At 36.9% G+C, this 24,501-nt stretch overlaps 1 protein-coding gene across 1 annotated transcript in view; it reads right to left on the reverse strand.

Annotated features, from left to right (window-relative positions):
* CGNL1 (cingulin-like 1) overlaps nucleotides 1-24,501 on the reverse strand; it is a 39,828-nt gene that overhangs the window by 6,107 nt on the left and 9,220 nt on the right. Inside the window, exons 8-13 of the mRNA XM_010155525.1 lie at nucleotides 11,375-11,581; nucleotides 10,945-11,049; nucleotides 7,266-7,418; nucleotides 6,449-6,619; nucleotides 4,376-4,537; nucleotides 3,497-3,586 (exon numbers count right to left, since the gene is read on the reverse strand). Of these exons, the coding sequence (XP_010153827.1) occupies nucleotides 3,497-3,586; nucleotides 4,376-4,537; nucleotides 6,449-6,619; nucleotides 7,266-7,418; nucleotides 10,945-11,049; nucleotides 11,375-11,581 (888 nt within the window). The remainder of the gene's footprint in view (nucleotides 1-3,496; nucleotides 3,587-4,375; nucleotides 4,538-6,448; nucleotides 6,620-7,265; nucleotides 7,419-10,944; nucleotides 11,050-11,374; nucleotides 11,582-24,501) is intronic.

The raw sequence follows: 24,501 nt of genomic DNA on the forward strand, positions 1-24,501 counted from the left end.
GGAACACTGTGAACATCTCTGCCAACTACTGTACCCGCAAAAGGCAGACGAAGGTTTCAGCAGCCACAGCATTCGTCCCTGCTTTCCAACAGTTACATGTGAACTTGCATAAACACACCCGTCGCAGTTAAGCAGGTCTAAGTTACAGATTTATCTCAGTAAAGGTCTTTCAAAAGCTGTTGGGAATTCTTGCATTAAAAAATCCAACGACAATTCTAAGAATGTGAAGGTTAAACAACTAGAGCACACAAAATTTTACTTAGGCCTTTTTTTCTACCACATTATAATGTTAAAGATATATTTTTAGTTAATCACATGTTTAAAAGACATCATTTACACTGTTCCTGTAGCTTTGAAATGAATATATGAATACAAACAATGGTAGCAATGCATGCAGTTGCATATGTTATGTCACAGTATGGTTGCAGAACTGTAGAAGGCATACCGGAAAACTGAGGTCATAAGTTACTGCATTACAAATGTTAGCACATGGCTGTGTTCTCAACAGCTGGGTAGTTTCCTAAAAGCTCTCATTGTTGTACAGAAGTCTAATATTTTTTTTATAATGTAAAAATTATTATCTTATATATTAAAACATTATGTTTTAAAATTAGAATCACTCATGTATACAATAGCTGCATTTATTCATGAAAAAAATATCAAAAGTTGAAATGCGAGGGATTACATACAATTTATTCCGCTGTAATTGCTTTAGCCGTGAAACCAGTCACAGAAAAAATAAAGCAAAATTTGTACTAAAATGAGTGACTAATTAAAAATGCAACTGTTAACTGAAGAAGGGGGTTTTGTTTTATGTAGGAACTTGCTAAATGGACCACTCTAAAGTTCTACTGTGCTCTTACTGTGCTCACAGGCTGTGACAAATTTGTGCAACCTTCCCAAGGTCTCAAATTAAGGACTTATTTAGAGGACAATTATTCTATTTCCAAGATGACTGTTACTGTTGTTGGACACCTCATGGTGAAAGCAACCTCCCAGAAAAACAGTGTGAGAAAGGAAAAGTATTCTATCTGATGAGGAGCAGAAAGCTGCTTGCAAATATATACAAGTGCTTGTAGAAAGAGAAGGGCAGAAGGACACAATTCTTAATGGGAAGAGGTGGAAAGTGTTTTCACTTATCTCCTTGCGCTTTTCATTAGTAAACACAAAATTAACATGCATGAAGGAAAAAAAGCAGGTGTCTGCAAAAAATGTACTCAAACTTTTCACTTATTTCACAGCAGTTAAGATAGGCTTTGGGTATGTACCATGTGGAGCTTTGTGCTTCACATTCTACCTTTCCTACATCTAATGTATTCTAATTATGTTAAAAGAATACATTATTTCTACAGCTTACGGCAACAGTTATCACAGCTGGATTTGAAGAATGCTAACAACAAAGAATTGAGAAAAGCAATAATATCAGATTTTACAAAGCTTTATTTAGACATAACAGCATTTTGTACCAGCTTTAGGATAAGGAGCAGCTGTTGAGTTAATTATTAGTGAAAGCAATTTGATTTCTAATATTTTAGATGCTATCACCATGTTTATCATCTCACACTAGGTTCACAGCTTATTTTTCATGTTAATACCTAAGGTTGGAAAGTAAAAAATACATATATACCTGTGCTTATATATATATAGAGAGAGAGAGTGAAAGAGAGAGAGACTTACATATACAATTTGCAAGTATGTGACCAAAAAACCCCAAAGTTTCTCAAACTAACAAGCTAAAGCCAAGCAAGCCCCTTTGATCCTTCATAACTGAAAAGCAACCTACATGTCCACATCTTCATTTGTTTGCTTCCCACAGCTGGCGCCAGCTAAAGAGCAGGTACACAGTTACCCACTGGGAACACTTCACCAAAACGAAGTGAATGATGCAGTCAATGCAATTTCATTCTTCTGTATTAATTCTAAAATTGTCATGGAAACTAACTAGTTCATTTTTCATACTACTGGAAACAACTTTCAAGTCAACAGACTCATGTTTGCATTTTCACAGAATACAAGAACTGTATTTTTCAATTATGTTTGCAAAAAACAAAATGGCAAGAGGTACTTCATGTCACTTGTTTGTAGGAAAAAAGCCATCATGTGCTAAAATGTGCCCTGTCCTGCTCATTTTAGACTCAAAGGGCAGCTCTGAACTCTGGCTTTGTATGTGTGTGTTGACCATTCTGCTCTTTTCTAGAGTCACTAATACCTTATTTAAAAACTAATTGGATATGATCCACCTTTCCCCCCAGTTTTTTTACTGTTTCCACTTTGTTGAGGTACTTCTCAAAAATGACACAGGGAAGATGAGAACAGCATCTCACGCAGCCGTTCCCACACTGAAAAGGGTGTTTAAATTAAAACAGGATAACATTTCCTGGTAAATGAAATGTGAACTATCAGCCTTGCCTATCTTTATTCAAAGATTGATCTTTATGTAAAAGAGAATCATTTGTTTCACTTTGTTTTTACTAGAAATTTGAATATTATAGTTATCAGTATATTAAAATAACACATAATAATTAAAAAACACCACCCAAACATTTACAGAAATACATATATTACCAAAACAAAACCATTATATTTTCTCATGTCATGATAAATGCTTAGCAGACCCTGAAATACTCTTTAGTAATTTGACTACTTAGTCATTCTGGCATAAAATCAAAACAAAGCAACCTTTGTAACTCACGTGTGAAATGAGAAACTCCAAACCTCAAAATAAACACGTCTTTTACCCATTAGGTAACATTTTGGTCACTCATCTATATTTTAAGCTTCCATTCAGTTGGCAAATTAACTGACTATACTAGTCACTAGTGCAGCTATGGCTAAACTTCTTTTGTCCCAGGCTTACAACACAGGCATAGACTCCAGTATTAAAGGCTTCCTAATTTAACAACAGCATGACCCCACATTGTTCTGTGTCCTTTACATTCTACTTCACCCACTGACTCAGAGGCTGTGCAATAGCAATGGAGTAACAGCAAAAAGACTACATTGCAATGAAACAGAATCTCAGTAACCTGAGTCCCGACAAAGTAGCAATGGTGACTTGGTGCTTGAAGGATGATGCACAAGAGAAAGCTGAGGCCTAACCCACTTTAAAACTCTCCAGCTGTCCCAGCAGAATATACAATGCCATTGAGAAGACACAGAAACGAAGATTTTACTTTATGTTCTCCCCTGAAATTAAAGCTAATCGAAAGTATGTCAGCAATTCTTTTTTCTGGAGAAGATATCATCTCTGCATGCATCAATGATTACTTTATAAAGCTCATTGTGTCAAGAACATCAGAGGATGACGTTGGTCTTTGTCTCTATATGCAATGTGTGTCGGTTTTCCAACAAGGAAAACAGGGAAAAAAATTGGTCTGTGATGATGTGGAGAAGCATATTTAATCATGTTTGTAACCTTGGGTTTTTTGGATTACTCTGCTTAAGTATACACTTTTTCCTCATCATTACACAACAGATGGAAAACTTGTTCAAGTACCTGTTCTCTGCATCTATTGATCCTCTCAGACAACAAATCCGAATTAGTCTTTTCTTCATCAAGCTCAAGTTCCAGGTGAGATAACTTGTCCTAAGTGGAACAAAGAGAAGTAATTTCAACATACTACTCTCCCATCCTCTTCAGATTGCTACCTTACACTTCAAGGACTCAAAACTATCTGAAAGACTATGCTTGAAAAGCAAAATGCCTCTGAAAACACATACAGAACCTAGAAAAAGAGAAGGCAAGTAGGTAAGCCTTTAAAGTGAATTTGTTTGTCTGACAAAAGTAAAATAGAAGTTTCATTTGCTTTTTTAATCACTCCCAACTTCAAGAAAATAAGAGAAATTATGTAATGTTTCTAGAGACTGTTTTGAGAATGTCTAAGTTACACAGTACATCTGGAAGACAAATTTCTTTTCATATGAGCACAATAGTATACAAGTGTTGTCTTACCAAAGTCAAATGACAGCTTAGGTGAACTGAACAGTTATGAAGCTAACCCTGTAGCAACATCGTTATGAAACAAGCTGCTATTAGATGTTAATTAGAACTTACACTAATAATAATTTTGAAGTTTGGAGTGATGGGCCTATGAACAAAAAGAATATAATTTTGCCAGATAAACTTCAGAGAAAATTAATTAAAAAGAAAGCTAATTAAAATTATGAAAGAACAGCAGCAATTTACAACACATCATGCTACAATAGACATGCTAACAGAAGACCTTTAGAATATACCAAAATGATTCCTGCCCTGGTATTGCATGGATTTTGAACATCAAGTTCGTTTGCTTCTTCACAGGCAGAATCCATGTGAAATACCAAAAATATTTTAATCAGTTCTAATAAGTTCCCAACCCTTAAAAATGTCTTCTACCTCCATTACTTTGATTTGTCTTGCCCGATCATCTTTTAAGTGGTTTTTGGCTTCCAGTTCATACTCCAAGCCTTTCACAGTCTGTTCTAGCAGCTGAGTTTTTGTTATTGCCTCATCTTGAGCTCTCTGGTGGTCCCTCAAGTTTTCTTCCAAAAGACGCATCTGAAACAATAAGTTATGGTAATACACTTTATACTGTACTTTCCATAAATAAGTGATGTCAGTAAAGTACAAACATGACAGATCCAGAAGCATGACAGGAATTGCATTGAGTCATATGCTTTTCACAGTAATTTTTGTTTTATCCACAAGATGGCACCAAGAAAATAAACTTTGATTCATTATCAAGTCTAAAGAGATGCTTCATACTACAGGTTTTACAGTGACCATTATACATAGCGGGCATTTGTTTGCTTATTTATTTTTACCCAGTTAGAGCAAGCCAAAGTTTTTACAGTTTTCTAGATGGTTATATATTTGGAACCTTTGCAGTGTTATTCCTTTCCTTTTCAGGCTACCAGTACTTTAGCTCTTAAATAATTACGTAGTTTATATGTCTGAGGCACTTTGACGACAGCCATGACATAATCACTAACATAAATTAACACATTAGAATCACAGAATGGTTAGGGTTGGAAGGGACCTTAAAGACCATCCAGTTCCAACCCCCCTGCCATGGGCAGGGACACCTTCCACTAGACCAGGTTGCTCAAAGCCTCATCCAGCCTGGTCTTGAACACTTCCAGGGATGGGGCATCCACAGCTTCTCTGGGCAACCTGTTCCAGTGCCTCACCACCCTCTCTGTGAATAACAGTAATAATAAAGACTTTCAATTGTCCTGAATATTTAGTCTCTCTAGGAAGTCTGCTGTTTTAACCTGCCTATCCTATGTTTTCAGATTTTGTTTCCTCTTGTGCAGCTACTTGCCATACTACATTTTTAAAGCCTCGGAATTTTAAATACTGCCTCATGGAAATGTATAATTCAATAACCAGTACTATTCTGACCTCTATATGGTGTTGGGATTATTTTTGTCATATAATAAATGTTTCTTTCATTCTTAAAATTTTTCTTTGTGTTTGTTTTGTTGTTTTAATAGATAACACTAAGTATTTTTCATAGCTGTAAACACAGTGTGTATACATATTACATACACACAAATATAGATCTCTTGTTTAAACTGTCTATTCTCATTTATTCAACTGAAGAGCCATGTTCTCTATATACCAGTTTTATCTTTCACATGTCATTATGAACTTTCATCTCTTTATAAAGGCTCTCCATCCCTGAATGGAATAAATACAGAAGGAAGACAGAATAATGTATAGGAATTACACTTACTTCTATTGCCGATAATTTAAATTGAATTTTAAAAAGCTTTGTTAGGGGAGAACATAACATAAGTTCTGAACTGGCAGGGGGGGAATCAAACTATTAAAATACCCTACATACAGAGAAGATCTGTGACCAGTGTATTTTCATAACTTGCCCAACTGCAGAACAAGTATATACCTATTTTTAATAAACTGGATTGCCTTTATGGCAAGCTAAGAAGCAGACACCTCAAGGCTGTGTTTGATTCTTGGTTGCACAGGCACCTTTGTCATTAAATCTGCAACTTGGTTCATACAAAGGAAGGGAAGTATGTACGTCAACCCCTTTAGAGCCAGAATTTGGTTTTAGTTGTCTGTCTGTTTTGGGTTTTTCTGCCTAAAAAACTGCTGGTGGTTTTTTTTCCCTAATTCAAGAGTATTTTCACATCATCAACTCCTCCAGTAGCAGGCATTAAAAGAACAGCAGATCATCAATGGAACCCTTAGTCATATCACTTAAGATACAGTCATTTGTCAAACACTGCATTTATCTGTCACAAACAGGAAACCCCACTTCCCTGGCAGAAATAACAGGCTGATCACCATCAAGAATGGAACTCAAAAGCATGCCGATTGAGATCAGTCTCTCCTGATCAAGTACACAAAAGCCTGACAGCAAACATTCATTGTCTTCAAAACTATCTGAGCTGAATTCTAGGTCAAAGGTTAGAATTTGTCACTGAACTTATGAGTCATTACCTCATCTTGCATTCTCAGGGTTGTCAGGCGTGATTTTTCTACCTCAAGGTTTTTCTCTTTTAATTGTCTCTGCACATCTGCAAGTTCCCTGCGATTTTTCTCCTTGTATTCGTCAAGCTGGGTCTGAAGCTCCAAAGTTGATATTCTTGAGACCTCTACCATTTCAGACATCTGGGGAAGAAGTATATATAATTTTTTTTCCCTAAAATAGTGCTACAAAAGGTTTTATCATGCTTAATACACCAGAAGTCTTTTTTTGCCTCCAGCTTCAATATTCCACTCAGTAGTTTCAAATGCAAAATTTATCAAACGTTCCCAAACAAATGAATTTCTGTGCAGAAGTGTGAAAACACGAAACAGTAAGGTTATTTTCTGTATGTGTGGCAAGACTGTTCTCTTTTTGTCTGTCAGAAGTTCTTTCAGCTGACTGACATAATGAACTGCACAGTCACACTTCAGCACACCAATATTGAATTGTACGGTTTACACACAGACGGCAAAATAAGTGTAATACAGTAGCATTTTGAGAATCAGATGTGAAACACTGAAAAATTGGTGTAGCATACATTAGAACTTAATTTACATCTGGGATCTTCAGAACTGTTTTTACAACAGTATTCTGAGATAGTGGTGTTCCAACCAACGCTCCAGTCCTGAAAGCTTTGATTGATAGTCTCTAGGTTAAACAGACTAATAGTAAAGTTAGCATTTCACTTTCTTTTACACATTAGAAGAAAGAATCTTTACAGTTTGGCAGCTCATTTGCTTGTCTCTTAGATATTCAGATTCCTGCAGCCTCTTTGGAGGGAACTTATACCTCCTCCTGTAACTTCTCAACAGTCTTGTTCAGTTGCCGTTGTTCATTCTCCATTTCATTCTTTATCTGCTTTAACTGCTCCTTCTGATGAGTTTCACCTTTTAACTGCTGAGTTAACTGTTGCCGTTCCTTTGAAATAACATGGATCTTTTCCTGCAGCAGATAAAAAACAAAAAAAATATGTAGAATGAACTGCAGACCCTCTTTTCTAATGCCTTAAAGGAATGTTATGTAACACACGTTCTACCAATACAAGAAAAGCAGGTGATCTTCCATCTGCATGTTGGGACTCTCACCTCTTACTTCTCCCCCTGTAAAAAAATACCTTAATGGCAAGAGACACTACAAGACTAGAAAAAGGGTTTCTTTCTCTGAAGTCGGAGATGCACCATTAAATTGATAAAAACAGATTAAGGACAGTTTAAATTGTTCCAGCAGAAAAATGTAAGTAATTAAAATCATCATAAATTGTAAAAAGCATTCCAAAACATTATCTTACATTTTAATATGGGAAACAAAGTTTTGTTGAATATCAAGCATCTACGATGCTTACTTTATTATGCTTCAAACAACTTTAAATGTGAAAACACAGTAGGATTTCTGTAGGCAATATAGATCAGAATCTCAAAAAAACAGTTGTTTTGTTGTAAGAGAAAAGAAAGAGCATGGTCAAACATCGGAAGTTAGAGATTCCTTCAGATTCACCGTCTTTCTTACGTTCCTGTATAACCTGGAATCAAAAGACATGTCTGATACAAACACGAGTTACAGTGGATGTCTACGAGGTGTATACATAACCCTAAAACATTCTGGGGGCTAATAGATGTTGTTCTGTACAGCCTAATTCTACACCACAATCGGTATAGCTGACACCAAAGAATTTTAGGAACCTTGAAAAGGTTCAACTTTAGCACTTCAGTTCTAAAAGCTGCTGAAGTCTTGGGACACTGCTCATGTGCCACCTTTGAACAGGTTATAAAAACCTCATGTGCCTCCCCCCCATCAGCCATTCACAGATGATTTAACTTTATTGTTTGTTTACACACCCTTGAGAAACAAACTTCCCAGGCACAGATCAGTGAAATACATTGTGGCAGAATAATGGTGCCAGCAGGATGCATTTCCAGTGTGCAGAAAAGGGGCGGGGAAACATGAGAGCGAATCTGGTCACTCTCTTTACTTTAGTTATTGACAACAAACTCCCCCAAAACAACCAACCAAACCAATCACTAATATGAGAAGAAATTTCATCTACTAACTAGGGCAATTGCCAAATAATAGGTAGGAATAACCACAAGAAAATCATAAACAGGGGGCTTGATGCAAGCAGTGGATCACCTCAGTTTTCATCGGGTCATGCTAACTTTTGCCTGCTATCTTTTTTTCAGATATATAGCAGACTGAGACTGCCAAAACTGAAATTTAGCTTTTTCTCCTTTGAGTTATGTTCTGGCATCCTGAAAAGAAAAATCTGATCTCTTCAGATATTGCATTTCCCCATTTCCATCAGCATATTTTCACTGTTCGTTACTAAGAAGGATGATAAAAAATACTACATTCATTACTAAAAATTAGACAGAATGTAATCGTATTTATTTTAACAGAAAAACCAATTTCTAGATAACCGATCTGTTCTAAGGAAAAACTTGTTTTGCCAAGTTTGTTTTTAGTTCATTCAGTAATAAACTGACAGTGGCAATGATTCAGAGTATCATGGGAACTGAAGTTCAGGTGCTTCATGCTCTAATTCCCTCACATCTATTGAAATCTCTCATGCCCATGTCCCTCTCGTGATGCATCAGTATCTGTTGAGCCACTTCATATTCACTAAGAATCACAGGACTAAGCATTTCCTGGACCCAGTAAAGATCCTCTCACTTTTCAGCCTCCCCTTCTGGCAGATCACATTAGTGACTGGAGAAAACAAAGGTTTTTCTGGGTACAAATAAAGTAGAAAACTGGAAAAAAAAATGCAGCAGTGTTGTTTCTTACTAAATAAACAAATTTTTAATGCATGATCAGATGGTTCACATGCACACTCTCTTTGGAAAAGTGTGTAATAGCTGATTGTAATCTGGGCTTGACAAATTCTACTTGGCTGGAAATGGTGGTTTTCTTACCCCCCCCATTCTGCATAATTTTCTTTTTAGAACCTATCTAACAGATGTCCATATTACGGTTTGTATTATTTAGCTAGTAACTATTCCATACAATCACTTATTCTTCAAATAGTGAAACTGCCACTAAAGCATAAAAAGGTCCTTGTTGTTTTGCTAAAATGTAGCCATCAGAAAACTCGGTAACATAGGTATAGGGTAAGAATATTCCTCATGAAAACTGAGCAACAGAAATTATCTTTATTTTAATAAAAACAACTGCATTACAACAGATACTACTTTATTCTTGTAGTATTAGTCAGGGGAAATACCATGTCATATGAAGTTTCTCACCAACAATCATTTTCCTCAGGCAACATAAATAAGGATATGGTATTTCCTTTTTCTAGATTAACTGATAAGAGAAAAATACTGATAAAAATTAGCATGCCTAGCTTAACATTAGTATTTGAGATAGACTAATATGTCATGCTAGAAGCAACTGAATTTCCATTTGTATCACTTTTCTCAACTCAGGTATTAAAAACCATGGCACAATGGAAATGTTGTTACTGACACTTTTCAAGCATCTTGACCCAAAGCTAATCAAGACGCGGTAGGTACATATGGTGCACTGATTCCTGTTGTGCAGGATGGTCAAGCCCGACTGTGACACAACTCTTGGACAACAGTGCTGAATGCAAACCAATGGTGAGCAGTGGGCCATCAACTGTGATTGTGCAGACTATCAGCAATATATACAAGCAAATATGGAGAATCCATGAGGTAGAACAGATAAACAGATTTCGTAAAAGAAAACTGACCAAAAGCCTCAGATGAAACACTTACTGATGTAGTTACAAGGAACATCAGCAAGAAACCATCATTTTGTACACACAAAACTTCCTTAGCCATACTGTTAAAACCTTATATTCTTGAAGCACATTCCATTTTAAAGACATAGTAATATTTTCTCTTTTTACTTTCTTTTTTTTTTTTACCTTAATTAACCGAACCATAAGAACATGCTGGTTAATACAACCTTCCCTTGGTTTATAAATCGACTTACAGCAAGTTTCATTTTCAGATATTCAGAACAGTTATGTAAAATTTGTGTTGAAGACAACAAGGGAAAACATCTGTTGAATTAAAAATGGATTGCTAGCAATGTGCACATACCTCAATTTTGAGTCTGACTTGTTTGACAGAATCACTAAAAACTTTACTTCTGAAAGCAGAACTAAGAGAACTCTAAACTATCTGATACTGTAAACATAGATGCTTATGTTCGTGTAAAAGGTGAGTTACAAAGAAGAAAGATTAGGTTTGTAACTTTTTCAGATACAGAATATAATATCAGTAAGAAAAGTTTTAAGTGATCTGAATTTTCATTCCATCTGAATCATTCTGTCATTGAAAATAATTTTAACTTGATGATGCTATGCTTTCAGGAAACATGTGAACATCACAGTGAGATCTGGACTTTAAAACAAATTAGATGTTACTCTGCAGAAAACAATGGTGACTTGGTAAACAAACAGGAAATTTAAAATATAAATATTCTAAATCACTCTGGTTCTTACCTGCATATCTTCTAGCTGGATTTCCAAAGACTTTTTTAACATTGCCAATTCTTCTGCCTCCTTTTCAGCACTTTTCAAAGCTGCTTCTAATTGTTGCTTCTCTCCCTGCAATAACACCATTCGATACATTTAGAAGTAGTGGCAAGGCCTTTAATCTGACAAGTAAACTGGTCTATAAAACAGGTTCACCCTGGCCTACCACTGATGCCCCCAGTTCCAAGCTGTGACTTTTTTTTACATCAGTTTTCACTGGGAAATTCTTTCCTATACAAGTTAGCAAACTTCATCCGGCTTCTTGAAAACCTGCTGGTTTTGCTTAGCTTCCCAATAACATTGCCCATCCTCTCCTTCGTCAGTTTTTGTTCTACAATGTATCCTTTGCAAAATGGAAGGAGACTACCTACTTAAGGGACTTGTTTTCTTCACTTACTTCATATCTCTTCATTTTTTCCTTCATTGAATTTTCTTCTCCTTTCATATTGTCAATTTGTTTGTGCAACTCTTCAGTTTTACTCTGTAGCTCATCAACTCTTCTCTTCAACTGTTCATTTTCTGCAGTCAGCTCTCTGACTTGATTTTCGATACTACTTCGCACCTCCTGTGCAGCATTTCTTTCATTGGCAAGGACTGCAGCGCTCTAGTGAAAGCAAATTATGTCAAATAAAAAAAAATTGATGCTGTTTTCCAACAGGTTTCATACAGCACCACAGCAAACATAGCTAGGATATAACATTAAAATGTCAACAAAGAATTTAAATTAAAGTCTGTATGCATTACAAATGTGTGTTTTTATTATTCATATTACTGTGGGATAACATACAAGGAGCAATTTTTTTCCCCTCAGGCATTCCTACATGCTAAAGTAACATAGAACACCTGAACAGTCTCATGCCTCCCATCACGTATTTTCACCATAACAACTTTCTCTTTATTGACCTAAAATATTTTCATTACCAAAATCCCATTGTTAGGTAATTCCAAGTAATCTAAAAGACTTAACAGGCATCAAAATCCACATGGACCTTTAGGGAAGAACATATTGATGAAGAGTGTTTCCCACAGCAACAAAAAATTTAGTCAGTCTTGCTCCACTACTTATTCCAAGCACTAATATACAACACCCTACAACCACGCAACTATTTGTGGGACTGCAGAATAAATCAACTTAGGGAAAAGTATCAACTGTGATATATACAGACACATATATAAAGAGATCTTGACACCAAAGGAAAAAAAGGTTGGGTGGGGATAGGGTGAGGGAAGGTGTTACTGGAAAAGAAGCCCCAAGCCATTTCAAAACATGGTCCCACAAACTGCTGCGTCAGCACAGAGAGCAGACTGTAAGCAGGCATGAACAAGCAATAGAGACTGGAAGTAATTTACAGTGGTACAGATGCAGCTCTACTTTTGATACCACACAGCCCACACCTGGGGCTGTGCTTATTCAGTAGTTCTGCTTGGTTTTCAGTTACTGCCTGAGGATGGAAGGATTTTAGCTACTGAGCTCAACCTGTATCCAAAAAAATACACTTTGAATTTTTTCAGAAACTCATATCACTATACAGCACAAACGTATACAATAAACTAGTCATCGCAATTCATCACATGTGGTGACAATTTTTTTTGGCAGGGCAACTGGCTGCAGCATGTAACTTTTCAGAGCTAATCATCACCTTAGTCTCACCAGTTATCCCGTGTAAAACACCCCACCATTTACTGTGGAAACAACACGTGGAAGTATGTGTTGTTATTGTTATACCATCTATACTGTTATACCGTAACACAGACCAGGTATGTACTTGTAAACATTTCATTCTGTGGAGTAAAGAGCTGGAAAGATTTAATCTTTGCTCTTCATTGACTTATCAGTCAGAATCTGCTCCAAAGAGCATAAAAGAATCCAAGACATAATTTGTGGTTCTTGCTCTTGGGCATTCAGGGTCTGATAAAGAGCACTACTCCACACAAAGATCTGGTTCGCATGTACAGGCTCCCTGCCTTCTACATTAAGACCGCTAAGCAACAGTAATAACACGAGAACAGACATAGGAGTATTCTCTCCAGTGGCCACAGAGGAGGAACTCCTATGGGGCGAGCCTCTCCCCACTGCACACTCCCAGCTCTCACTGTCTTTCCTCCATGAATACATTAATTAATCCCTTTTGAATCCATTTATACCTTTGGCTCTACATTAGTTGGTAACAATAGGTGATTACACACTAATTACTGAAGCATAACATTTTTGCATGTGAAATTGTGTTTATCTGGGTGAAAACGAATTCCTACAGAGTAGTTTGTTAGCAAACTATTTTGAGAACTATTTTATGAAAGCATGAAAATCAGTTTTCAGTTATGTTTTTTGATTGTAGCTCCTGATGTTCCCTTCCCCACCCCCAAAGGGACAAACAAAGTTATATAAAAGGCTGTTTACAAAGTGCGCCCTGACTAGATTGCTTGCTAGTGAGCAACAACTTTAAAATCATGCAAATTAGTTTGATAAAGCGGTAACTCAGAAAATGCTCTGACTGTCTACAGGGGCAATGAACTTATTACACAAAAACTGGCAGCATAAGCAGGCTGACAAGTTTTGGTCTCTTGAAAATACTGAATAACTTGTTCTTCTAAGTACACAACTACTTAAAAGCTCTGAAAGAAATCCCTGTTGATATTTTAAGTTCTCACATACTGAAATTCCAGTAGCATTTATATATTCCTTTAATTTTGGGGTTTTGCATACAGTAAAGTTTTACTAATTAGCACGCACTCCACCAGTGGCTCCTTTTTGTCTCATTTCCCCTTTCTGGAGTTGAGTGAAAGCAGCTGAGGCATGCTGGGGAGTTCAGGGAAAGGAATGTTGATTTGTCTGTTCTTTTTCATCCAACCGCCTACACAGGGCTGCACAGTACCAGAAGACTGCAGCAGACCCACACTGTACCTGAAGATTCTACCACCTACCTCATCTACCATGATTTCTTCCACTTTCCCAACACAGGAAGCATTATTTACTTAGAAGTACACGCACACACAAAAAAGCACACAACACAACAAACCCCCCAGATCTACATATGTAAATATAAACACACATTTACATATATATGTATTTAATCTAACAGGTTCAAAATTAAGTTCAGCCTACACTGATGCAGTCATATCTAGAGATCTGCTCCAGCCTGCCTTTTTGCTGTATCTATCTAAGGATACTGTTCCAGCCCCTAAAATTAAACTAAACTGGTATGCTCTCCTTTTTCACTATGTATTTCAGTAAGTTATCAACACGCTAAGTGATCATATATTAAAAAGGTAGAAAAGTATAAAGGGCAAGTTGCAAGTATTATCTTCATTAACCTAACCTAAAATCTTGGAAATAAATCGGGTACGTAAGTTAAACCTGCCTAATGCTCCAGCTGCCTGAGTGACCAGCACTTAACCAGCAGATCTCCACAGGTCCTCTTAGTGACCTTGGCATCATTACAGGGTTACACTTTCACATGAACAAACTGTTCCCAAACAAAATCTCTAACATGCCAAGTACAAAACTCCCTTCTTTCACCTAGTAGGGGTATGTCTTAAAAAACAGCAACAGTAAGTATGCATTCACACTGTTTCAAGATGGTAGGAAAACTCCCTTAGTATATATGGGGAGCTTTACTGTACTGTAGTTGGAGAGCGAGCATTTTTCTTACATATCTTCTAGGGAGAGTAGGAGAAATTTTCTTTAAAATGCACAATTCACTGTAGACTACTGTGTTGACATCTTTTTTCAATTTGTTTCAGATAGACTGAAAAGAAACACAGGAGTATCTATCCTATCAGTTTACCTTACACATATGTATTAAACACATAAGGCACGGAGGATCACCTTCAGAGTATCATTCAGGATGATGTTAGACAAAACAATACATGGGTACCTTCAATTTGATAGTGAAATTTAAACAAAATCAAACCACACAAATACAACTTAGATGTCCTTTGACTAAAAAATGCACACATAGCATCAGTTCTTCACAAGACTCAATTTACACAGCTGGTTTTAGATAGAACCCCTCCCCCCAGTATTCATTATCCCCAGTGTAATGACATTTGTATGCAGGGCTCTTCACTGTCATAAATGAAGCTTCTGTATTACATGCCATATCCTGTTGCATATCACAACAGAAAGTTAGGGTATCGAAAACTCTGCACCTCTTCCCTCCTATTCTCCACTGTTAGTCTTATCTGGTACCCCATGTCACCTTCTACCTCCCTGCCTTGACAGAAAAGAGACCAGGTATCATTAGAAAGGATATGAAAAGGAAACAAGCACCAAAATGTAGTTCTGACAGACCTCGTAGTGGCACCACTAGGGTGGAAGGAGATCCTGATCCATATACTGAACAGTTACATAAGGTTCAGGCCTAGAGCTATGAAATCAGACACGGAGACTGCTGAAGCAGATATAGGCTGTTGTGTCCTTTGACTACTGAACCCCACCATACAGGAGATGTACTCAACCAGCCCCAAGCAACTAGAAGGCAGTATTATGCACACAGAGCCCATACGTTAAACGTACCACTCTATCTTTAGAGATGGCCCACTATATTCTGCCTAAAATTCCCCTAATAAAACATGCCAGTGGAAGTTATTAAAACCACTGCACTGAAACTACAGAGAAATTACTACGTACGCTGATACATTTTGAATGCAAATTATTGCACTTTTTAGGCTAAAACTGAAAGTGGCAACAGCACAGACAGTTCAAATTGTACAACAGATGGTATTTGCTAACAGCCCACGGTAATCTTAATCTCCTTGGTTCTGTCTACATGAGCAAGAAGACACAGCTTTCATTTAAAATTCAGTGACTGGCTCACACATTCAAAAAAGGAGCTGAAAGCTGTTCGCAGAAGCCCTGACTTAGAGTGGGTTAGAGTGATGAGGATGAAAGCAGAAGGATAACTGAACACTTCAGGCCTAGTAAGTACAAATGAGGAAAAAAGCCAGACAGGGAAAACTCACATGTACAGATTGTGCCGTAGATCCATATCCTTTAGTCCACACATGACTTATTTGTAATAGTACTGCACATCAACAGTGTGAGCTAACATAAGGTCCTTAAAGCTTAATGACATGGCATCAATTAATGACTCCTGAAGCCTAACATGGTATCAATTAATAGCTCCTGTTGGTACTCATTCATATACCCTTTACATTGCTACATTTAATATTTGGGGAAGGTGGTAAAGTTCTGGCAATCATTTTAACTACATTTACATAAATTCAACCCATGGTAACAGAATTGGGTGAAGGTCAAAATAATCATTTAAGCTGAATATGAAACATTAATAATCATTGTTAATATAGCATGATCTTTAGTTCACAGAAATGTGGATCAGCCCCTTCAGAGATCTGAAATGAAATTATGCATGTTAACACATAACAGATAAAACTGGTCAAACAAGGTTCTTGAAGACAAAAGCTGGAATGAAATATTGTATGTCCAGACATATTTGCCATTAAAAAAAAAAAAAGAAAACCCAACCAAACAACAAAAAACCTACCCCACCCCCCAAAAGAACAGGGGGAGACGGATTGAATCAAGCATTGAAGTGAGTTCTTTGGATATTAAAATTAATATTTATCTCAATTACAAGATGGCAGTTTCTTCCCTACGATGTAAAACATGCTTATTTCTTATTTACTCCAGCTTGCTAGCTGCAGCAGTATGTTTTAGTAAACCAACTTTTTTACTAAATTATATTATGGATTTATATTTATATAAGGTAAAAACCCTGCAGTATTTTCCTTGTCATGTTTGTTTGGTTGCATTTGTTTTGTCATTCCTTCCAATCTGTCTGTCCTCGCTCTGTCTTCCAGGGCATTCAGTGCCTTCTATTCCCTACATTTAGTCTGTTTCACATTCAGATCTCCATCTCTTGAATCTCTGAAGGAGTAACACCTTACTCTTAATATCCACATTCTTGCAGCCTTCTTAAACACACTCATACCTTCTCATTTATTATTTTTGAATATATGAAATATTTAATATGCTTACTCAAATTTTATCATGTTTAAACTCATGATTTAAGACTGAGCAAGCCTTATCAGCAGATTTCAACAACAGAGATTAAGTAAAAGAAGCTGGAATTGTTTGCAAATTTCTGAAAAAAAGCTGAAAAAATTACAACAAGCCTTTTTAGAAGAAAACACAGCTGTAATGACAAGGTCCCACAATACAAAGGCCTCTGTGACTGCCCGAAGGTAAGCCTCTGCATTTCAACACTGTCATTGTACCATACTGCACATGCAGTAGCTTTACTTACTAGTCCAGCAGTGGACTCAAACCACCATGAATAAAACAAGTTATCAAATCTTAAAAGGTCCACTGAAAAAAATAAAAAAATCAGGTTCTGACAAAAAAAAACATTTCACACATGGAGGAAAATAATCAATGGCAGTCAATAAACAAGGAATTTTCTTTAATAGTTCTCATGCATTTTAATTCTGAATCTTGAAGGATTGGTCAATCATCTTGAGAACAAATAGTTTACACTGAAAGAGGGTGTTGCTCCAGAAATAAACGAGTACTGCAGAAATGCGCGAGGCAGTAAGAGAAAGGATAGTTTCATAGCTAAGGTACCCAAATACAGCCCAAGAGATCTGGACTCTATCCCTGTCTCTGCCAAATAGCTCCTGAGGCAAGTCACTCAACCAAAACTTTCCAGAGGGTATCAATAACCGCATGCTCCTTAATTCCCTCTGTGCTTGATTTGAGACACTAGGGTATGGTTTCCAATGTCCTGAGTGCAACTGAAGTCAGCAAAAATTGCACCCTGAATGTAACTGGACTATCTACTGGTTAACATTATGTTAACCCAGGCACCTCAATTTGAACATGCACAACTAATGGATCCTTTTGACCTCTTACTTTCCTATATTTAACATGAGGAATAACATTATCCATGAGCTTGCAGCTATGATGAGAAAAGGAACTAAAGTTTGTGAAATAATCAATATAATTCAATTTTCAGAAGACGTTTTTAATAGTATGTGTTGTGTGCAGGAACAGACCAAAGTCTGAAAATCATTGATAAATGAAATATTCCAACATTCTGTTTAAGTGAGTACAAAGCAACTTTTAACTCCGAACAGACAGATGAGAAGAAAGTGAGAGAATGTCTGTATATACATGTGTACTACTTGATTTGATATGTACACATGATTTACAAAGCTTTACCTAGACTAGGTCTGCTTATCTGAGCCCACAGAGCCCCAGCTGCTAGAGTTCATATGCATGCAGCATTTAGTTTTCAGCTTTAGGCCAGAGGAAGCCACTCTCTATAAGGGAACTTCAGCAGTGAAATTCAATTCCCTCACTACTCATCCTGTAGTATTTCAGGTATTTTGCCTAACAAGAAATTAATCTAATAAAGTTTGGGTTTGTGTCCTTGCATATAGTTGTATACGTATCCAGAAATATTTTAAAATATATTGAAATTAGTCAAGACCAAGTTTAAATAAAGGAATAAAAATTGTTCCAACTCCTCTGTTGCAGAAATCTTGGTAAAGCACTATTCTACTCTCAACTTCGGTGCAAGCAGTGAACAGATTTTGAGAATCAGAGATTAAGCTTAGTTAGTACAAAAGGCATCAAAATCCTCCCTACCACCTATTACTGGGTAAACCCAAAGAAACCGGAGAGAACACATTAACAGGGTCCTTGAGATGGAGATGAAATGTTCTATTTCAACCTGAATACAGAAAAAAAATCTCTGGGGCAGGAAAAAAGGCTCCACACCTTTTTTTACCACACCCTCAACACTGGCAAAGACATGAGAGTGGTTGTGTAACTGATCATTAAAAAATGGTTTTGGCTGACTTCAGTGTTTCAGCTGGTGAAATTCCCCTCTGGCAGTGACTGCACAGTAAGGGACCTTCAGAGTCCTTTTGCAAAACACAGGAAGAGCTAAAAGAAGGGGAAGCTAAGTATCTCCACACCTTTTTTTACCACACCCTCAACACTGGCAAAGACATGAGAGTGGTTGTGTAACTGATCATTAAAAAATGGTTTTGGCTGACTTCAGTGTTTCAGCTGGTGAAATTCCCCTCTGGCAGTGACTGCACAGTAAGGGACCTTCAGAGTCCTTTTGCAAAACACAGGAAGAGCTAAAAGAAGGGGAAGCTAAGTATCTCACTCACAGCTTATTAGAATTGTTAAATTTTGGCTAGATTCAATGTTTATTAAGCACAACAGCCAATTTTTCTAACAACCTTTACATTTCCTTTCAGAATCAAGTTCAACTGAGTAAAACAGAATTCAACCAATTAACTGTTTGTTCTTTAATTGCCATACTTGAAGTACAAATCTAAAGAATAAATCTCCATTCAAAATGAGCTAGGGCACAAATAGAAGTTTTTTTTAATGGATGTAACAGACTTTCAAATATTCTTTGATTCCACAAGTATGAATATGGAAAGTAAATGTCACAATAATCTTCCAAAACCTTTGGAAAAAAAAGGGAATGGTCTGGCTGCTCACTTAATTCTGTTCCTGGTGTGGAACACTTTAGGTGAAGATACTGTCTGCTGAAACTAACTCTACAGTCTCATAGGCCACCTTTTCAGGTTGATACTGGACTAGTTGTTTAACTTCTTGAACTACACATAGAAAGTTTCCTGTGGCTTCAGGGATTCAGATCTACCCAGGTCCCTCAGATGGTTCTGAGGAGGCAGGAGTGATGGATCCCCTTCTATTCTCTTTTCCTCTCCTTTTTGTATATAAACAAATCAAGTTTAAATAGAACAACTAGACACCAATTTCCCTAGGTAACACACAGGTGATACCTACCTCCACAGACTGACACCCAAGGAAGAAAGACAAACACACCAAGTCTCAGCATAAGGACAGCCCTTTAATTGTAATCCTTATTAGCTCTTTGGTAAAGAAAGCTTCTGAAATCAGTATTATTCAGGTATAGTCATCTAGTTTTTAAAGCTCATGAATGCAAATAACAGGTATTCATTTCTGTTTGTAGTTCCGGTATTTTTCCCCACTACATACCTTTAGGCAATTCTCCTAACCTCAGACGCTATTTCTTAAAGCAGTTGGGAGCCCTGGGATAAGTAACACATTAACACTGGATAGCATGGATAACAAAATCTCGTACCTCTGAAAAAGGAATGTGAAAACCCCTAAAAAGCAAAATGGAGTGTTAGGTCACTAAACATCCCCTACCCCAAAACCCCAAACAAAAAACTCCAAGCTTCTGGAAGAGAGACTAAATGGCCTAAACATCTTTTACTTACTGATTTTCTACCTGACACTGATTGCATTGATTCTTCCCATGATCTCCAAGTGATGCCTAGCCTACTTTAACACATGGCTATGCCTTTGGAAGTTAACTGTCATTAGTTACCTATTAATAGGGTTGGTGTGTTTTTATCTCTTGGTGAGGTATACTGCAACCAACCTAAAACCCCAGCTGGATTTCAAGAGATTACTCAGTAAGCAAGTGCACAAATTTACAAGCAGGTCAGACTGTCTTTCCTTCCATTTCAGTAGTGTCATTCTACTAACCAGTTAAAAATTAGTCACTTGTGACATTTTAGAGAAGACCTGTTTTCTTGCAAGGCCATTTTAACCAACCTAAACAGTATCATAGCCATAATATTACTTCCAAAACTATTCAGGTTTTCATTTATGAGACTTAATGAAAAACTTAAATGCATATATTTGAGAATGAACTCTCACCATTTTTTCCCCTTTTTTACATGGAGTATATTAAACAAAACTTCCCAATATAGGCATGACCTAACATTTACATAGTTATTAAATCTAGATCCAGGAAAGCATTAACCTCTCAATCAGTACCTATATCAATGTCATATTATCCTCTTAGCTATGTATCATGACATACTCAGACTGGCTTACACTAACAGCTTTTTCAAGGTCAGAAGTTGTTGCAAAGACTGGAGTAAAATATTAACTAGTTCTGTGTTCACATTGTACCCTACTGAATGGACTTAACCAGCAAACACTTCACACACAATACGCAAACATATACCTTCACATGGCAAATTGCCTGAACATACACACACAGTCTTCTGCTGATGAGAATTAAAGATCCTCCTGATGGTATTAAAGAAGTATCTGACTGCACGGGCTCTTGCCAGCTTTCAGAAGCAAAAAAATCCCACAAACAGAAAACCCTCCTTCCCAACCCAGACTGAAATAACCCTGGCTGAATAAGGTTCACAATGGTGAAATTGTTATTATAGATAAAACAGATCTTTTTGGGTCTTGTTTAGATGTAGTCCAGTTCAAATAGAACTTTGTGGGACAGTTCTGCTCAGAGGCTTTCTTGACTCTACATACAGCACAAAAAACACTCAGTTGTAGTTTCATGGTGCTGTCTGCCCCCAAACACACATATGTCCCCACTAAATAAATGGAGGAGTAAATTGCACAGAAATTAAAAGACAAGAGGAACTGGAACTTAAAAAACTTGCTTTAGCACCAACGACAAAGTCACCAAGTTACATCTTCAGTGCACTTTAGAGGTATGTTTGTTATTCTTGCTGACAACACACCTAATATTCCATAATTTGTTTGGTATTTCATTGAATGGGTGCCTAAAAACATACGCGATGCTATTACCAAACAAATTCTTTTCCATGCACAGAGCAGACACAGCAAAACAAATCAAATCTGTCTCCCAGATTTTCCATATACAGTTTTAAAATATGTGTTTCCAATAACGATGCCTATTTAAGGAGTGCCTGCAGCCTTCCTTCCCCCATCACGCTTCTGTCTGTGCGCTCTCCCTCTCTTTCCTGCACTCCATCTGTGTTTGTAGGACCACACTGGAAATCCATCAAAAACATACCAGGCTTTTAGAGGGCTGGTAAAGAGGGAAAATAATGAATGGGGATGGAGGTGGGGGAAGGAAGGAAGGCAGGGCAGGAAAGAAGAAACATTGACTTGGACCAGTCACTTCACTATTTGTTGACTTTGATCAGTTTAAATCAGTTATCTACTGGATTCTACCAGAGAAACAAACAAAAAGAAGTGTTATTTCAACATGGCAAAAGCTGCCTCAGGCAAGCAGAGGAAAGAAAAAAAACCATTAATGGTATTTGAAATCCTGGTTCATCTTCTCTAAATCTTTTCCAGCTGTTGTGGATCTTGTTTGAGGTGAATGGACTAGACTCAGACACAGCATTTAGAGTGCAGATTCAGATGAATTATGGATGTATACAAGGATATAATGATGTTCTTACGCCCAAGTAATTCCTATCACATCATTTGTTTCTTTTATTGCTATCAAGACAATGGTTTTATAGAGCTATGTATTATAACCCCAAGATTTCACTTTAGAGTGGCCTAAGTCTATCACTTTTATGTACCAAGGTGTCTCTGATGCTCCACAATCAGTTATGTCTTCACTTCATCCTGAGTAACTTGGGCAACAGGTTTGGTGTTTGTACAGCATTATTCCAAAATAGGTTCTCAGAGCATACTAAATTTAATTTATGTTTCATTTTACATTTAAACTACATGTCAAGACACTTCTACAAGAAAGGCATGGACAATATACGGAAGTATCATTTACAATGATTAAGCTGGGTTTTGTTAAGGTTCCCCTTTATGTGGGACATTTTTCCTTTACAGCTCTGTGCTAGATTTACCTAAATTCACAATTACTTCATACAGATGGAGGGGAAAAAAAATGCAAAGTTTCTTCTCATCTACAATGCTCAAAATTCTGTATTATCTTATTTTAAAGGGGTACACCTTTAGATCATCATGTGCAGAAGGTAACCACTGTCTTTTCCTGCACCTACTACTTGCTCTGATAAAACTCCTTCCCTTCAATCATACTGCTTATCTTAACACACACGTCAGTTGAAGCTCACATGACTACAAGCTTCATTGCATTCTTAAATATGTTCATAAATGAATCAGCTTCTGAACTCTGAGTGTCTGTTTTACCATTTTGAGGACAAGGTCGGAGGTATGATGAACCCTGAATAAATTAGTCAAGGTCAGGCTGAGATAAGCCACTTCATAATGTGATGATTACAGGTTTTTCTGAACAACGCAGTTTGTGCAGACTGCTTCTCAAAACGTACATATTTCACAGTGCTGTGCAGTTTGCAACTGCACACCCAAGCTGATACCATTTCAGTGGAATTTGAACTGCACTAGTTGCAATTTGCTACAACCTTTTACCTTCAGTATTACATTCCAAAAAGCTATTTCCAAATTTTACTGAAACACTGGCACTTCATCTACAGTGACAGAGTACTCATGGTTAAGCAGTACAGTTCTGAGCTGTTGTAGGGTCAGATTAAGTAATACAATCGTTAGTACTACTTTGAAACCAGGAGGGCATTCATATTCATTTCTGCTCTTCATTTTTAATTAGAATGATATTCTGGTTTTTTGGTTTATTGTTAAATTAAAGGCAATTATTTCCTCACAGAGGTATTTTATGGAAGAGTAATAGTCTGGTCTCAGTCTTTATAAAGAAGCAATGAAGTTAAGAAGAGTCAGGGCCATCTCGAGACCACCACAAGCAAAAGACGTAACACAAAAATGAGTTCAAAAGGTAAACTATAGCAAATAAAAATACCATCTTAATATCTGTGGCTTTATATAACAGTACCTTAAAAAAAAAAAAACACAACCAAACAAAAACACCCAACCTACCACCACATCAGTGAGCCTGAGAAGAGAATCACATGTGACAAATAGCCCCGCTCTGTTCTACCAGATAACCTTGAGTATGTTGCTACCATAAGATCAAAACAGATAAATGTGGCACTCTGATCAAACAGACTAAATGCACTGTACACTACTTGCCAACCTATCTGACATTTCCAGAAGCTGAAAAATCCTGTTGATTTAACACTGACACAAAATTTACTTCCTTTCTCCCTGAAAAAACTTCCTTTTCAGCCTAAAACATACCACAGAACACCCTTATTCAGTGTACCAATTTGGATGATAAAGATGCAATTTAAGAACTAACAACATTGTACACACAGACTCCGATATACCCTGATCTATCAAACTTCAGTATCTGTATTTTCTGTATGATAAACCACTATCGCAGCACTTAAGTCATTTTACTCATTAAATACAACAGAATGGTGCTTTCCACTAATCCTTGATGTAAATTTCTTGTATCCCACCATCTCATATAAGCTCTTCCAGCTTGCAATAATATTTTAAAAACAATTAGCAGGTCAAGAGCTTCAATTGTATAAAATGTGATTTTCACATATACTGTTGGGTATGCCAGATTAATTATAAGACCATTAGTTAACATCGTATGTAAGGTCACAGATCACTCACCTAACTCCCTGCTGAGGCTGGTTATACTTTACTGATAGATGATAGATCAAACTCAACAACTAATCTCAGTCAGTAGACAGAGAGATAATGCTGGGCTTCAAAAAAAAAAATCATTAAGGGTACTAACACAAGTGAGATTTAAAAGAAAAACACCTTCCAATTATGCATGATAAAAGTTTTACTTCAAACAAAAACAACAAAAAAAACCTTGAAGTAAAATC

Source organism: Eurypyga helias, unplaced genomic scaffold (assembly GCF_000690775.1).
Source record: "Eurypyga helias isolate BGI_N326 unplaced genomic scaffold, ASM69077v1 scaffold44027, whole genome shotgun sequence".
NCBI lineage: Eukaryota > Metazoa > Chordata > Aves > Eurypygiformes > Eurypygidae > Eurypyga > Eurypyga helias.